The sequence below is a fragment of the Phascolarctos cinereus genome, unplaced genomic scaffold (genome assembly GCF_003287225.1).
Source record: "Phascolarctos cinereus isolate Bilbo 61053 unplaced genomic scaffold, phaCin_HiC Scaffold_4;HRSCAF=312, whole genome shotgun sequence".
NCBI classification, from domain to species: Eukaryota; Metazoa; Chordata; class Mammalia; order Diprotodontia; family Phascolarctidae; genus Phascolarctos; species Phascolarctos cinereus.
The window spans coordinates 107,451,361-107,470,187 of NW_027555847.1; the positions used below are offsets into that span (position 1 = coordinate 107,451,361).

Below are 18,827 nucleotides of genomic sequence, written 5' to 3' on the forward strand. Positions count from 1 at the left end.
CCATGGAGTTTTCTTGGCAAAGATACTGGAGTGGTTTGCCATTTCCTTCTCCAGTGGATTAAGGCAAACAGAGATTAAGTGACTTGCGTAGGGTCACACAGCTAGTAAGTGTCAGATGTCAGATTTTAACTGAAGTCTTTCTGACTCCAGGTCCAGCACTCTATACACTAAGCTACCTAGCTGCCTCCTTAGATAAAGTTAACAAAAGATAAACAAAGGGGAACAATATAGAATTGAACGAACTGTTCGAAAAACTGGAGCTAAAAGACTTATGGTATCTTCAGGTAAATAAAGAATATTCGAAAATTTCAACACCACATGGAACCTTTACAAAAATTAACTAGGTAATGCAGTACAGCACAGAGATATTGCAAACAAATGTAAAACATGTATAAAAATAGTAAACAGTTTTTTAAAGACCATCATCCAATAGGAAGGAAGGAGAGGAAAAAAAGCATTCAGCAAATGCTAATTATGTGTCAGGCACATTGCTAAGACATTTTACAAATATTATCTGATTTAATCTTCACATAAACCTTGTGATATAGGTGCTATTATTATCCACATTTTACAGTTGACGAAACTGAGGGGAAGACAGAAGTTAATTGACTTCATCAGGGTCATAAAGCTAGTAAGTGTCTGAACCTGAATTTAAACTCAGGTCTTCCTGTTTCCACACCTAGCATTCTAATCACTTTGCTACCCAGGTGCCACCACCACAACCACCACCACCAAATTGTGACAGCTTCAGGGAGCACATACAAAAGATATAATTCCAAGTGGAAACAACAATAAAATTTTAAATAATGAATAAATTAAAGAACAAGTCAGAGAAACAATCAATAATTATGTGAATAATTATAGTAATGATTAAATAACATGCCAAAATTTCTGTGATACAGCTAAAACCATCCTTGGAGGAAAAAAAATATTTCTACAGCATATGTTAACAAAATAGAAAGAGAAAGGATAAATGAACAGTATATATTTTTAAAAATTAGAAAGCCAACAAATAAAACAAACCTAAAATAAACATAAAAAGCTATCAAAAATGAGAGGAGAAATAGGTAAATTGGAAACCAAAAAACCCTGAAAATTTTAAATAAAATTAAAGCTAGCTCTTTGAAATGTATATTAAAATTGATAAACTTATAGCTGATGTGATTTAAAAGGAGAGGGCAGAAAATGAACTCAACTATGTAGCACATGGGCAAGGTGAAATCACACATCAGAAGAAGTAAAAAGAATTATCACAGTTTATTATGCACATTTATATACTAAGAAAACTGAAAATATAATGAAATAGAGGAATGTTTCACAGAATAAAAATTAGAGATCTTAACCCAATATCAGTAAAAGAAATAGTACTAACTGTAAAAGAGATAAGAAGGGGAGGATGTAGGACGATGTCTAGTCCTCATGGATTCACAGGAAGATTTTATCAAACCTTTAAAGAACAACGAAGTCTAACAATACATAAATTAGTCCCTAAAATTGAAAATACAGAATATCCTACAGGATACCTTACATGAGACAAATAAAGTCCTCATACCTAAACCATAGATGGATAGAGCATTGAAGGAAAACCATAGACCAAGATCATGATGAATATTAATTCAAGACTTTTGCATAAAATCTTATCAAACATACCATTGCAGTTCATCCTAGAAATCATTCAATATGCAAGTTATATTTTTACCAGGTATACAAAGATGGTTCCATGTTAAGAAAATAATTAACATAATAAATATATCAAAAACACAAATATCCAAAACTTCATGATTATCTCTCTAGATTTAAAAAAAGTACCTTTTTTTTTTTTTGCCAAAGTTGAACATGTATTTATGCTAAAACTCTACAAAGTGTAGACACAGAGGGATCTTTTTTAACATTATAAAAATGTCGATCTAAAACTAAAAGCAAGCATCATATGACATTATCATATAATACAGTCTTTCCCATTAAATATAAGAGTAAAGCAAGAATGTCCATTCTCCTTACTATTATTTGATAAAGTTCTGGAAAGAGAAACAAATTAAAGGCATAATTATAGGTGACTAGATAAAAAGGTATCCATATTTACTGATGACATATTGGTTTACTTGGAAAATATTAGGAAATTAGCAAAGATACAAATTGAAATAATAGTTTCAGCAAAATGGTGGGCTATGTAATAAACCCTTAGCCAAGAACAGTTCTACATAATAATAAAATCCAAGAATCAGTAGTTGAAAGAGGAATCCTATTAGAAATAACTGCAAAACGCATAAAATATTTGCATCTGGAGATCAGTCTACCAAAGCACATAGAATACTTGTAGAGTTTCAACTACAAGATCTCATTAAAGAACCAAAGAACAATTTATGTAACTGGTGTTCATGGCTGGGCCGTGCCAGTGAAATAATATAACAATACTACCTAAGTTACATTACAGTTTTAATGCTATACCAATTAAATTGTCAAAGGGATTCTTTACAGAACTTAATAAAATAATAACAATTCCCACGTGGAATAATCAAAGCCATTCTCCGATAGATAAATGGCCAATGAATAGGAAAAACGTTTTCCACAGAATTGTAAGATATTAACAACCATATGAGACATTCCTCCAAATCACTAATAATAAGAGATATGCAAATCAAAATGAATGTTGTGGGAAAATAAGCACACTACTGCATTGCTTTTGGAACTGTGAATCTGTACAGCTATTTTGAAAAGGAGAATTATGCCCCCCAAAAGTGACTAAAATATCCATACCTTTTGATATAAGAGATTCCATTACTAGGCTGATATCCCCAGGACATAATTGATGTTAAAAAAAAAAGCTACATATAATCCAAAATATTTATATCGGTATTTCTTTTGATAGCAAATAATTGGAAATAAAATAGATACCCATGTATTAGACAATGGCTAAACAAATTCTGACACATGAATGTAATGAAATATCAATATACCATAAGAAATAATTAATTTTATAGAAAGATCTGCATGAATTGATAGAGTGAAATAAGCAGAGCCAAAAAAAATATACACAATGACTACAACAATGTAAATACATAGAGTGATCACAAAAAAATCGAACTTTATTCTTACAACATTTTAAATAACAAGCAGGCCTAGAAAGAAATAATAACAGAAGACATTTTCACCTAACCCCTATGCAGAGGTAGCATGTCCACTAGTCTTTTACATTATACATATTTTCAGACTTTTTTTGATGTATTAATCATTTATGCTATTTTAAAATTTCTTTTTTTTTCTCATGACAAAATACTGTTTGCTATATCGGATAGTTCTGGGGAGGAATACTGGGAAAGTTGTGGCAATGTAAAAACAAAAGGCTTCTCTAAAAACTTATTTTCTAAAAAATTCAAAGAAAACAAAAAAAAGCCACAACATGTTAGCTATAAGTATGCAAAGTGAATCTTCAAGGAGTTTAAGGCACTTATGCAAGGCAATATAGCTAGTGCATTTCTGAAGTGGGATTAAATTCTAGGTCTCTTAACTCTATAGGTATTACTTTTTAAACCACCTCATGCTGATTTTCAAAACCTTCAAAGTAGGGGGCAGCTAGATGGCGCAGTAGATAGAGCACCAGCCCTGAATTCAGGATAACCTGAGTTCAAATCCCACTTCAGACACATAACACTTACTAGCTATGTGACCCTGGGCATGTCACTTAACCTCATTGCCTAGCATAAAAAAAAAACCTTCGAAGTAGACAGTTTAAGTTGTGTATCCAAAAGTTCTAGAAGACTACATGGACTATTTTTGGTTTAGAAATACTGAACTTAGCAGTTGCACATGACAAGTGTGATGATCCCTTTGCTCCCAGAGGCCAGAACAGTGTAAATAATCTTTTCCCTGAAAGCCTAAATCTTGTCCCTAAGAGCCCTTAAAAACTACTTTTTCTTGGAGCTAAAGCTTATTCCTTTTCTTTTCCCTAAAATTCTTTCACCTATTTTATTTAAAACTTTATCCCTCTTTGGCTGTATGGTTTCTTCATTAATCCAGCTTTGGCCATTATAGTTCAAAAGTTGTAATTTGGAGGGAATACTAATTATAATTTTATGTTTAATTTCCTCCAAATTACACGGCATTCTCAAAACACAGCAAATGATATGTATTGATCCTCAAATCAGCTCCAGCTCCTTAAACAGAAAATTGTGACTTTTTCTTAGTTACATTTACATGTCCCCTTTTTCTGACCTTCTGCTCCCTTCAACATTTTTTAAGTTTTCTTTTCCATTCATGAAAATTCTAGCCAGATACTAAACCTATGGCTTTTGATTGTCTAGTACAGATTGCCTTAAGAATGCTGCATCTTGTAATTGAATAGTTGTGGCCCCATCCTAACTCCAAGTGGCCCATTGATGATGAAATGCTTGGTACCTCAAGCCCCATTAAATCTGCAGAAATTCCAGTGCCTGTCTCCTTGCAATAACATGTCATTATAACTGTGTCAAGTATGCACATTGTGAAATATAGAATAATTGTTAACGCATAGATCAAAATAGCTATATATCCGGTAAACTTCTAGATGAGTTTAAGGACTTTAAGAGTTGACTTTATTTGTAAAAATAGTCAGAATGAAAACAAAATTCTAACAACATTTATTGAAAAGCCCTATCATAAAAGACAACATAGTATAACAGATTGAATACTTGGTCTTGGAGTTATGACTAGGGTTCTAGTTCCTGGTTTTTGACCCTAACCAGCTTTCTTCTTTCAACCAAGCCATCACCTCCACCCCCCCTCCCTAGAACAATCGTCGGCTCTCATAAGTCAGTTTCAGCACTGTCGTGGCAGTCATACTTCTCATCCATTTCCATTCCATTTCATCTCTGGGCATATTTAATTTACCATTCTCTCCTTCTCTTCTATTGCAGCTTTGTATATTATCATACACTATTAAAGTGGAAGCTTCTTAAGGTTAGAGACTGTCTTGGTTGCTTGTGAGCACAGTACCTGGCTTACAATAAACACTTAGTATTTTATCTGTATCTACCTATATAACCCTTCTTAGGTCTCTTGATCTCTCTGAACCTCCAGTTCCTTTTATTAAAAATAATAGTTCTATTACCTGCCTCACAAAGTTGCTGTGAGGAAATCACTTTTTGCAAGCTTTAAAATGCTACCTAAATGAGTTTTAAAATTTTTTAAATGATATTGTCATATACAAACAGTCCTTTGAAAAATTCCCATTAAAAGTTGTTCCATTTGAAGTTAAAATGGCGTTATCGAGTATAGTGCCTCTGAAAGCTGACCAAATGCTTTGGATGTAATTGGGAGGCACAAGGGGAATAGAATCAGGAGAGGCACAGTTCTCAAAACAATTAGCCTTCAAATATAAGGGTAGGTTGGCCTTCTCCCAAAGTAAATGGCCATGACTTCCTTTTTTTTTCCCTTGTCAGAATGCCTGAAATGAGCATTTTTTAAAAAATGGAAATCTACCACAGTAAGACTGGAAGCTAGTGAAATAAAAGGCCTCTTTTTAGACCATAGTCACACAAATGTTAAATGCTTTATGCTTTAAAGTTATGTGGTTTTGTATGTCATTCCACTTCCTTTACCCTTTATTTCCTATCTGATGACTAATACCTACAGGTGTGAGAAATCTGGAAGGGGAATGTATCAACTACTTAATGGAGTATACTTGAAAAATAAGTTATTTTCCATGAAAATAACCTAAACACATATGTTCCTTTATATATATAGGATATGTAAGTGAAATGGATAAAGCAAATTCTTTATATATAGTAGCAGTTTGGTTTTGAGGTGCTGATTTTGCTAAGATCAATAAAAAGTACTTTCATATTCACACATTAGGAAACATCTCAGCTGAATATATTCTTATTTCATTCAATCTTCCATAAAATATATATTTAAGTGAATTCTGTAGCATAACATTCATTTTACCTTGATCGAGAGGTAAAGTCAGTTATTTGAAATTGAAGTAATTTTACCCTTGGTTCTAATCTCTTTTGATTGTTGGAAATTCCCCCACCAGACATTTTCTTTTTGTCTTCATTTCCAAAAAATAAAATCTGATTTTACTACTTTAAAGTGAAACATATTCTGTTCTTTAGTTGCCTGTGCCATGAAATGTGGTTATGTTAATTAATGAACCACAGAAATTCCAGCTGTTGTCCACATGATTTTTCTCATCTTGACACAAATGAGTTTTCCTTCCCTTTTCTAGGTCTATCTGTGATTTCTGTATGTTGTAGTTTTTGTATCTTTTCCCACATGGAAAAATGTAGACTTGTTCCTTATTGTTCATTTGAACAGTCTTTTATTATGCAATTGTAAGTCATCTAGTTCAAACCTGGACTCAGTAGAACTAAATTAAAACAATCATCAGTATTATCCTATTTTTGAAGTTCTCTAGGGAAGAACATTCTTAGAAGTTGCCTCTAAATTTGAACAACTTCTTAATGTCTGAAAAAAAATCTTATCTAGCCTATAGTTGTCCTTCTTCAATTAAAGCCTGTTTGTTTTTATTCTCACATCAGATTGGATTGTTGGCCATTATCCTCCATAGGAAAAAAATTCGTATATTGAATAAACATTGCTTTGTTCCTTTAGCATTCTTTTCTCTAGTAGTCCTCAAGTAATCCTTTTTTAGTAGATAGTATTTTCAAAGTCTGTGATTATTTTTATGGTTTTCCTCTGAACTGTCTCCAAATTCTATGTAACTCTCATCAGTTGTGAAACCACAAATGTTGTCCATTGACCACAAATCTAGCCAAGGTTGACCAGGATTAGTGGTCTTTATGTTTTAATCTAACATATGCATCCTGACATTAGGCATGTTTCCCTAACGTTGTCACTTTGCTTCTCATTGTACAGCATGAGTTTATTAATATACTCCAGGCAATGAGTAAAGTGGGAGAATTAAGGGAGGAAAAAAGAAAATCTTCTCAGTTTGGAGAAAAATCCTCCCGCCTCCTCACTACTGAAAGTAACCTGACTACTCACCCTTATTGATTTTTGAGAAGGTAGGATAAATATGGGGGGAAAAATTGGGAGAAGTAGGTTTTATGGCCCATGGTAAAATGTTGAAATGACATCTTTACCTCATTCCACCCTAGAGAATGCTGCCTGAGCTTTTTTGTTATTCTCCTTTTTAAGTACCTAGTTATTCCTCACCTTTTAAGTTGTTTTAAGGGTCGAGATTGTTTCTTTTTTTATTGCTGTAAATTCATTGCCTATCACAATACCTGATACATAACAGACCCTTAATAAATGCTTGCTGATTGATTTTTTTAAAAAATAATTCTATTTGTATAATAAGGATAACTTCATTTAGATAGTATTTTCAGCTTTTGTGAAGTGCTTTACACACATTAACTCAGGTAATCTTCTATGCTATTTATTAATTTAATAAATTCTAAGAAGTACTGACTATATTTAAAGTACTATTATAGGTACTTAGGCAGGATAGAAGATGCAAAGAATTAAAGGATGTGGCTCCTACCTTTTAAATTCAAGTTGAAATGTTTAAGATATTCATGCAAATAATCCATAAAGGCAGGTAATATGCATATATAAAGATACTAAGTGCTATAAGAGTAGAGAAGAGGAAGAAATTTGATTCAACAAACTTTTATTAAGCTCTTTATATGTGAGGTGCTCAGAATACCAAAATAAAACAGTTACTTCCCTCAAGGAGCTTACATTCCATCATTCTAGACTGGGAAATGAAGGCTTCATGGGGGAGATAGGACTTTAATAGGTTAGAATTCTTGTGGAAAGGATAGTATTAGGAGGAGGAAATAACCTTAATAAAGATCAACATAGGAAAAATACCAAGGACATCTTGAGAAGAATGAGTAGACCAGTAGACCAATGATTCATTTTGTGAGGATTTGGGAGTTAAGGTTGGGATCAGATTGTACAGGGCTTTGAATTCTGGGCCAAAGCATCAACTTTAAGTCTGGCAGCCATATTGATCCACTGAATATTTTTGAGATGATTTGAAACATCACCCAAGTGATGAGATATAAAGAATAATTTTAGTGGGGGAGTGAACAGGTTAGCCATTCCCATTCATGAGTGGGTTTGTGAGCTGAGGGCCTAACCTAGGGTGTCAGCTGAGGAATTAGAAAGAAAAAGATGAATATAAGAGCCATCGTAAAGTTAGAATTGATAAGATTTTGCTGACTGGATATGAATGACGTGGTAAAGAAAGAGAAGAGTCAGAGATGGCTTTGAATGGGCAACCTTTGGTGAATATGAAAGAGGGGTTGGACCAGAAACAAGCATCTCAGAAAGAAGAGCTGGCTTCTGGAATGAGAATATCAGTTCATTGAACATAGATTTTATTCAAGGTAGTAGGATGGTATGCAAAGTAGAAATAGCTAAGCAGGAAGTCACAAATGTGGGATTGGAGCTCAAGAGAAGTAAGTCAAGGATGGAAAGATATGGGATTATCCATTTTAAAGTGATAGTTAAAGTTGTGGGTATATTTGGGATCTCTGGAGGGAGTGTAGTATAGAAAGGCAAGAACAGAAGGCCTAGAGTATAAAATATCCATGTTTGCGGCTTGGAGGCAGCATGGTGTAGTCCTGAGAACACTGAACTCATAGTCATTTTAGAGACTGGTCCTTGTTCTGTTATTAACTTATTGTGTGATCCTTCAGCAATATACTTCTTTCTAGGCTTCAGTATAGTTTACTTGCAAAATGAGGGAATTGAACCAGATGGTGTCTAAAAAGCCCCTTCTAGTGCTAAAATTTCCTATCTCTGTATTTGTCTATGTGTAATTGTAGGAATAAAAGTTTGATTGCTGGGGGTTAAGAACACTATAGGTGGTAAGACCATAGGTGACTAGTGGAGATAGCATATTTCCTTATTGTGTTTTATTTATTTTGACTCCCAAATAATTTTTCCAACTCGAAATCCTTATCTTTAGAAGTTCTCATCACTTCTTCCAGAAACTATGAAATCAGTTTTATTATTATGCATGTTCTGATAATATTCTTGTGAAAATAGAAATAGAATGTGCCTTGTTTTTTACGTATCCCAGAATGAAGCATTGTTGTTGCTATCTGGATCACATTGGGCAAGCCACTTCATTTGAATAAATCTCTAACTACTCATCTGTCAAATCAGGTTGTCAGAATAGGTGACTTCTGAGGTCCCTTTCAGGTAAATCTATTTTTAAAACAACAAAGCTTTTTTCAATACATCGAGGATCTATAATTTTATCAGTGTAGCTAGACAGGTTATGGGACAACATTCATGTAGTCCATCCCTGAGCTCATACTGAAGGCCCTTGTAATTTGACATGTCAGAACTTGTGCTCTGCTGCTATACTCTTTACAGCAGAGGTATCCTATTAAAGTCCCTCAGTTTGTTAAATAGATTAAAATGTAATTGAGAAATGTTTATCAGAAGAGGTAAAAATATTACACAACATAGATAATGTTAGTTTGTGGTCCTCTGAGTTTATATGTCCCTTTCTATTTGTGTTTGACATCACTACTTTACAGGATAATATACTTAGAACTGAATACAAGTGTTTTTGACCCCAAGCCCAGTCCTATCTCCATCAGGCAATACAGCCTCTTTTACTATTCTTCTTTGAAAATCCAAATATAAACAGTAGTATGATACAAAGTAGTCTTAAAGTTGGATGCTAATTACAAAATGTGATACCTTTTGTGTGTATTTTGTGTATCTCTATATAGATATAGAGATATACACACATCTGTAGCTATAGATATAAATACATGCACACACACACACACACCCCTACACAGATATTTTTGAGTATCTGTATCTCTGTGGTTCTCTTCTCTCTCTGCCCAGTTCTCCTTTCTCCTGATGTTCCTAAGTCCTATGCCTAACCCATTGGTTCTCAATCTTAGGCTAAAGACCCCTGCAGGCAGAATTAAGCTGATTTATAGAATTGTAAAATTGGAATGGAAAGGAGACTTAGAGACTAGGTGTTTGCTTCTACTACAAAGATATTTGACTACTCCATTTTTGAATTGGCCACTCAAGAAAACTTTGCCTTATATATGTACAACCTTGTAACTTAATATAATTCAATGGATATATATATATATGAATAGATCTAGATTATTCAAAAGATCTTTTAAATCTGTAGTTACATATTTCCTGGAATTTGCAATTAGTAACAAGCAGGGCAGTATAAATTTTTTAAGGCCTATTTTAGACCCTTTTCACCCTGGTTGCTGCTACCTGTGTCATTAGATTCCAAACCTATCATAGCTATTGCTTTTCCTGGAAACACCATTAAATTAACTTTAATTGTCTACTCCTCCCTTTCATAATACTATCCTACTTCTTAGTTCATTGGGAACTGGTAAGAATTAATCAAATAATGTATATTCAATTATTGGTTTCTATTACTCTATTTTTAAGTTCAGGGACACTTCAGTTTACTCTCTTTTCTATTTATTTCTGTAGTCTAAAATTTTCTTTTTGGAATTTTCTATATTGAAGGGAATTGACATAGCATTTGGGAAAAGTATTCTATCTTTTGCTGTTGCTAAGGTTTCCATCTAGCATTTATGTGTATCAGCACCACAGCCCAAGCTGGATCTCATGGCTACAAATTGACACAAACATTTGTAAAATCAGTTTTTGTGTCATATATCCTTTCCACCCCCTGCATTTTTTGCATATCCATGACAGTATTGGGGGATTTCATGAATAAAAATTTGAAGGAGGTGGTAGTGGGGGAAGGGGAGAGAAGAGTGAGCTGTATTTAAATCATTTAGATTTCAATCTGGCCTATTCACTGGGCTCTGTGAGCAGATCAGCCACTCATCATAAGGCCAAATAGTTAAGCTGCACTGGAAAAGGAGCAGAAATAATACCACCCTTCACATCTGTGCAGCCTAAATGCCCTGTGGAGTGAGAGAAGACTTCAGTCCCTAGGCTTGCCAATCCCTTATCTTTCCTAAACATTAAATTAATTTTTAAAGCTATTTATTCAAAGTTGACTTAACCAGTAGAATAGGAAAGATCAGACAAATCAGTTGCAAGAAATGAAGTATGGGGAAACCAGAACTCTTTGACAAAGTATTCCTCAGTGTAAATGTGTTGAATGAAGCCAGCGGGTAAATGATAAGGGCCTTTACGCTGTGGATGTAAGAAAGCAATTTATCAAGAGTACATGAACTCTCCAGTGACCACAAGTCAAGAAGAAACCAAAGTGGAGGAGGAGGAGCCCTGCACCAATATTTGAAATACTAAAAATGTGTTTTTTTTTAAATCCCTGAATTAACAAGCAGAAATTCAAATGTATATTGAAAAGTAATACAAAATAAGCATGAGTAGTGAGCATAATGCAGTTCTTAATGTGATAGAATAAGGTTTTAATGTATAAGTATTGACATGGCCACGTCATTTAGTAAGCAGAATACACAAAAAACTGTCATGAACAACCATGAATTTTGAAGTGTGCAGATGACTTCTCATGAGGTGAGATGACCATCTTGGAGGCACAGAGTCATATTTTTAAAATGATTAGTAGGGCATGTGCGTAAGTTTAATAATCGTATTCTGTTGTGATTACATAGTGAAGTGCCCAGCCTCATCATTATTTTAGTTAAACTGAGGCACATTGTAGTTACATAATTGCATGATCTACTCCAGGAAATATGGCACATTAGCAATAGAACTGGATTAGACTTCTTTGTGCTTATTTTGTCTCAGTCAATATTAACTTTTGACACTTCTTTCATCTTTTATATTAATAATCTTAGCATTTATTAAAAATCTTAGCTTTATTAAAGTTACTTGCTCTCAGATAGTATTGACAGGCTTCAATTTTGACAGGCTTTCAATTTTCAGTTGACAGGCAGTCAGTGTTTTGAAATTTAGTTGGCTGGAAATGAAGAAATTTTTTTCCTATAGAACAATGTTCTGTATGGTGATTAGATTCCTGGCTTAGATCACAAATGCCTATTTAACCAATTATGTACCTGTATTATTAAATAGAAGCAGTCTGAGTTTAGGGCTTAGCATGATACGTCTCTTGTCCAAAGAATGGTATAGCTGAATTCATTGAGGGTAGTCTTCAGCAGTTTGGATGAAATGAATTTTGGTTTTTTGGTCACATCATCTCACAGAATGCATCTCCTAAGGCAGAGGAGTTGCCTTGTGTGTTGGCGAAAGAGGACCTGAACTGATTTAAACCAGAGGTTCTTAAACAGGGTTCTGACAACAAATAAGAGTGTATGTATGTATGTGGATGTGTAAGTATGTGTATGTATGTAACTATTTCAGTGGTTTCCTTTCTGATCCTATGTATTTTAAGTATTTAAAAACATTATTCTGAAAAGAGGTTCATAGGCTTAGCAAGACTCCCAAAGGGGCCCATAATATGCAATAGGGTTAAAAATTATTGTACCAAACTACGTATCTTTGAAATATTGAAGCAAATTTTTGAATAAATTGTGCTCATAGAGCTCTAGAACAAGGATTTCATACCTATAGCCTGGTGCTTTCGACTGTTTGTAGCCTCCATGTCATATAGTTATTTTTTTCTGATAAATGTGTCATCAGATTAACAAATCTTTGTGAAGTTAGAATTTTGATAGTTCTTGTCCAAGTAGATGTATGCATTAAGCTTAAAATAAACATGTGATTTAATTTTGAGACTATTGCTAACTCCTTATTGGTATTTCTATGGGAAAATGCATTGAAACAATTACATATATGCATCCCTGATTTATACACATGCAAGATTTATGCATATATATACCCTGTAACATGCGTAAGCAAATACACCATAATAATTGTATATTTAAGACAGGGACAGTTTGTACTACATGGTAATTTCTCCTTCATTAATGACAATAATAGTATCATTCATATACCATTTTAAGGTTTACTATACAATTGTTTCACAACCCCATAAAGTATGTGATCCATACAAGTACTATATGAATAAAGGAATAAAAAAGCATTCATGAAGCACTTGCCAAGCACTGTGCTGAACACTGGAGACACAAATACAAAGGCGAAGATAGTCCCTGCCCTCAAAGAGATTATATTTTAATAGGTGGATATTACTTTTTCAAGAGGGGGGTTATTATGGGCAGGCTAAAGAATATTGGTTTGAAAAATTGGAGCTATGGTGAGTGGAGCCATAAGAAGGTAAATGGGCACACCTTTTCCAGAAGCACTGCTTTTATTATGATATCCAAACTGGAAAAGAGTATTGGAGGTGGGGCAGCAGCACAGTGTCAAGTTGGCTTATCAGGAGATGATTGGGGAACAAAGTGAATCATGATTACGGCTAGCCTGACTTAATATGAAAGGACTACTTGAGATGCTCAGCAGTGTGGATAGTGGGACTCTAGGGTGGTCATTGGGAAGATAAAAGATATCAGACATATCAAACATTAAAACATAATTGTGAAATGTTTAATAGAATAAATAAAAATATATTATGACAACAAATATGTTGTTAATTTGTGGTTTTCTAAGTCTATATGCACCCATAGGTTTCTATTTTGAGTATGACACCACTGTTCTAGGCCACGATCTTTTGGTCCACTTGGCAAGGTAATGGTTAGGTAGTTTCCTTATTTTTACATATGAAGAAATTATATAAAAATATTTCTACATACACACACACGCACAGGCACATACTTAGGCTGAGAACTGTTAAGTGACTCATTCATTGTCATACGATTAGAAATAGAAAAAGAGAACCCTGTTAAATGAAATCCACAGATAATATAAAAACATAATTTAATCCAAAGATGTTTACAGGTTATTTGTGACTGAGTGACTAAATTATAAATTGTGTTTCTTTTTCCTTCTCCTCTTATTCTTCTTTTGGTCATATCACTATTTACTGGCATTTTTTTTACCAAAGGTGTGCAGATATAGTTTCCAGATAGTGCAATTGGAATAATCAACCTGAGAATAATTAGTAGTTGATTGGATTGTTCTTCATCCACAAAGAATTCCGATTTTCTTATTATCTTAAAAATTAGGCTACAAAACCACCAACTCTTCTTCCTTCTTAAACCATTCAGATATATAGCAAGGAATGAATTCCATTCTAAAAAAAGGTTAGGCTGATTAAGATTGATGTCACAGCCGGTGCTGAGGATTTTTTTTTTACCACCATCATAACTTGTGTTGCCCTGGTTAGTTCAATTAGCAGCAAAGTAATTGGTCAGATTTATAGAGACTATACCATTCATTTTAAAACAACCTTAGTGGCTCTTTTCTCTTGTAAATTGAGTTGTGTTGCATTTACTGTAGTCTATAATTTGTTTGTTTTTTGAAGAGAGAAAGAAGGGGAGGGGAAAGCACCATTCATAATGAATGGGAACTTTTTCCTTTGTAACCATCAGAAGACAGAAACCCTATTACCTTGAAATAACTTATTTCTCCTTTTTCTGTCTCTGCCCTCTCCTTCCATCTTTATCTCCTCTTCCCTTTTTCTCCACCGTCGCACCATGCTCTAGCCTTGGACAAGCTCAGCACACAACACCTATACCACCCAACTCAAGTGGAGATTGTTCAATCCAACGTAGTGTTTGATATCAGCAGCCTGATGCTCTACGGGACCCAGGCAGTGCCTGTGAGGCTGAAGATATTGCTGGACCGACTCTTCAGTGTGCTCAAGCAGGAGGAGGTATTGCATATTCTCCATGGATTAGGCTGGACACTACGAGACTACGTCCGGGGATACATCCTTCAGGTAGGAAGTAATATAGAGTATTGGTAGGCCAGGTATGGAGGGGAATAGGATCCTTACCTAGGGCGATAGCAAAGATATTGTATATCTCCACCACCTTCATATTCACATAAAATTGAACTCTGATTAAAGTGAATATCAAGAATGCTTGGAGATCCTCAAAAGAAAGAAAGGAAATGTCAAAACAGGACAGCATGCAACCTGAAGGCGAATAACTGCCAGGCAGCCAACCCCAATTTTTTTGATTTATGTATATCACCTTAGGTTTTTATTTTTCCCTTTTTTAGTACCAGCTGGCTACTATGGTCTCTTATTTCCATATTTGCTTAATTGTAGTACAGCTTGAGCCCTTCCACTGAGGGCAGCTGCTGGATTGCGGTCTACTTAATTTACTCTATGTAAGTTTCACTTATGAAGAGAGATGTAACTTGAGCTCTTCCACAGAGGGCAGATTCTGGGTTGCAGTCTACTTAATTTGCTCTGTGTAAGTTTCAGTTATGAACAGAGATATAACTAAGGTGAGACAAATGGAGCTTTGCTTCAGGGTTGAAAATTTAGAGGGTTTGTAAGCACTTGCATTCTTTTAGGTGAATAGAAAAGAAAAAAAGAACTCAGTACAGTAGTAAGAATAATTAATTAAAATGCGAAGCTACCATGTGGTGGGCTGGGGTCACCTTCTTCTCCGCTTCCCCCATGTTTTTTCCCTTTTACCCCTATGTGTTCCTAGAAGGGATATTTCTGTATCCTCTCCCTGTTTAAACTGAAAGCGTGCTTTATATAGGCTGCCCTGAATGGGAGGGGACTCTGGTACCATTCTATCTGGGTTTGTTAACTACCTACGCCTTTCTTGACCAACCATCCCAGAGTTTTTCAAGAGTCTGTTTCCCGTTTTTACTTTCATTGGCTTCACTCCCTCCCAGTATGCCTGCATACTATTGAATGGTTTTTGTTGTCCTTAAGCCCAGGAGACAAGTATAACTGGTCTGATTTCACTCTTTTCCCAATTTGTAGGCTTTGGCCGAGCAACCATCAGCATCCCACATGCAGAGTCCACTGTGAGAGCCAGGATACAGTATACCTGTTTCTTTAACATTATACTCTTCCCATAATGATGTCTTTCCATTTTATAGTGGAGGATGATTTTGAACTGCTAAGGGCTGTTGCAAAACATTTCAATCCGCACTGATTCCCCAAAGGAATTGCCTGTTACAAACCATTTTGCATCATATTGTAGCTTGTCTGTAAAATATGTTTGTGGTCGTTCATTCTCTTTCTCCTATGGTTGTGGTAGGTGGAAATTTTCATAAGTCACCTTGAGAACAACTTATCGAGACCCTGAAATAGCAGGAAATAGTCACAGCCATTTGGAGGAGAAGGGAGCTTTCAAAAGGAAATGACTGCTTTGTGAAGGTAGTACAGAAAGCCTTTTCTGATATTGGCAGAGAAAAGTGTCATAAAAATTGGGAAAAGGGTTCCTAGCTGATTGTGTGGTATTTAGGTTTCCTTTTCATTCTAGCCTGGCTTTGTAAGTACTGAATCATCATTGTTTAACTAGCAATCTTTACATCCAGGGCCCATTCCTGTGTATACTAAGTGGAGTGTGTGGCTGTCTACCTTGTGCACTGTGGAAGGACAAAAGGTTTCAGCTGTTTCCAAAATATGTCTCCTTACCAACAAGACATAGAGCTACCCTCTTTTCTTGCCTGGCATGACAAAATCCCTGCAATTAAATAAGAGTCAAAATTATTGCTTCTAAAAGACTTGAGGTAAAAATATTCATGTAAGAAAATACTTGATGTAACAGAAAGCACTAAATCTGTCAGGAAACCTGGGTTTAAATCTTGAGTGATACTTATTGCCAGTTGTGTGAATAAAGGCAAATCAGACATATCTGAAACCTTAATTTTATAATTTGTGAAATAGAGATAATATTTGTGTACCTTACACAGTTGTGTGGAAAGTGTCTTCTAAAACTTAACTCTGGAATACAAAATTATCATTATTATTATTGGTGGGATTAAAAAGAAGAGTACTGGTGACTAATCCATTAGCAAATTAATATGCATTTTTTCTCAGATTAGTGAATAATTATATACTTGGAAAGGTTAGAAACTTGGCTCTTAGGGTCTGAAAGATAAGACTTGCAATTTTCAGTGGGAATAGTTGGAAAGTAAGCTTTGGATGACTTTGGAAGGGCAAAGATTACCAAAAAGTAAATGAAGTAATTAAAGATAGAATTTGCTTCCGTTTTTTATGGGTTTGGCCTTGTTTACACCTGTCTTGAGACACACACATACACACTTCCACTGTATTTTCTAACCTAGGGACATTTTAACTGCTAGAAAACTTCTCATTTTGATGATGTTGGTTTTAGTGACCATTTAAAATTGGTTTATACTTATAAAATAAATAAGCCTTTTATGAACATGATGTAGATGGAGCTGTTAAAGTTTCTGTATACTCTATCTAAAAAACAAAAATATTTTGCCAAATCCTACTTGCTTTGTTGCTGTTGCAGTATTGCTTTGTTTTCATATTCATACACTCTTTTAGTTTCATGTGTATTTTTTTGCTAAAGACATCCGGATCTATTTCAGGTAATTTCTCTTTGTAGCTAAATAAATGGATGGACTAAATGATTTAGTTTTGCCATCTTAATCCACTGAGTTCTTATGAAGAAATATCCCCAAGTCACCAGTTCTTCTTTATTGTAGTGATATTAATTTGCCTTAGAGAGTGGCCACAGTTTATATGATTTTTATGTTTTTTATTATATATTTTTATTGTATTTTGTATTTTATTGTATTTTTATATTGTATTTTGGCTGTCTGAATTCCTTATACAGAAATTAGGCATTCTTTAACTTTTCAACTTGTCTTACAGGAAAACACAAACTTATAATACTTATAATATTAATTCCTTAAAAACATACTTAAGGGACTTGGGAACAAAAATTTAAAATATGTGAGTTTAATAAATAAATAAGGGGGAAATAATTTACATCCATGAAATAATGAAGCTTTTTATTTTTTCAGCAGAATTTAAAAGCAAATAATGAAACTTGTAATTTACCTTAGATATATTTAATTACATTACTAATCAATTTCTCTTAATTAGGTATGAAAATCTGAAACATAATCTGTGGTTTGCTTTTCTAATTCATATGTTAGAATTGGCAACTTGAAAAAAAATTTAGTTGATGTTCATGTTCATGTGAACTCTAGCTGTTAATATCTGTCTTGTTTTATTGATAGAATTAATGTAACAGATTTTATTTAAATGATGCCTTTTGTTATTTACCATTTATTTTCCATGTTTCTTATAGTGTAGTTGTTTAAATAAAAAAGGCAAAAAGGTTTAAACACCAAACTGGGATCTTATTTGGGGAAGGGAAAAAGAAATCATTTTAATGAAAGAACAATAGGAAAAAATAGCATTTAAAAAAACTGCATTGTGTGGATATTGATGAATATTTTAAAAATTATCTGTTAGGATGAACTAGGATATGCAAGAATGACTTGTAATATAATTATACACACATGCAGAGCATTTTAGAAAGAACAGACTATAAAATGTTCATATGAAGGGGGAAAGCCCTATAACGCACCATTAGTGTACAAATCATTTTATCTGGCTAAAACTCAATCATCTTGTAGCCCTCAAGGCATCAGTTTTTAGCGTTATTGCTCTCAACAACAGTATATTGAATATTATGTCAGTTAAAGGAAAATAATTATCAAGGCGAGTTAGGGTGGCTGTTACTGTTACCACATATTGACTTGGTTAGCAGTTGGCTATAGATTGTGTTACTGGGCAAATGAAGATGTACTGTAAGTTGAACTGGTCAAGCCAAGGTATTAATTTAAGTCTCTGTGGACCCAAAGCTGAAGTATTTATGTACTCAAAATTACTCCTTTTTTTCACTGAGGTTTGTGTGAGTAGAGAGAAGTGGTAGGAGTTAGACCCTGATTTTGTATCTGCAGATGTTTAAAAAAAAAAAGGTACATTAAGTTATCCAACATTTGATGGTTGTAAAGGAAATGTCTCAAGGGTGGTGAAAGAAGAGGCATGGAGGAAAGAAACCCAATTGACCAGTTTAACCAATTATTCCTCATTGTTTTGA

General features: G+C 34.2%; 1 protein-coding gene across 2 annotated transcripts in view; it reads left to right on the forward strand.

The window, feature by feature from the left end:
• BNC2 (basonuclin zinc finger protein 2) overlaps positions 1-18,827 on the forward strand; it is a 523,407-nt gene that overhangs the window by 367,066 nt on the left and 137,514 nt on the right. For both annotated transcript variants that reach the window (XM_078152484.1, XM_078152485.1), the window contains one exon: positions 14,472-14,707. In XM_078152484.1, coding sequence (XP_078008610.1) covers positions 14,472-14,707 — 236 coding nt within the window. The remainder of the gene's footprint in view (positions 1-14,471; positions 14,708-18,827) is intronic.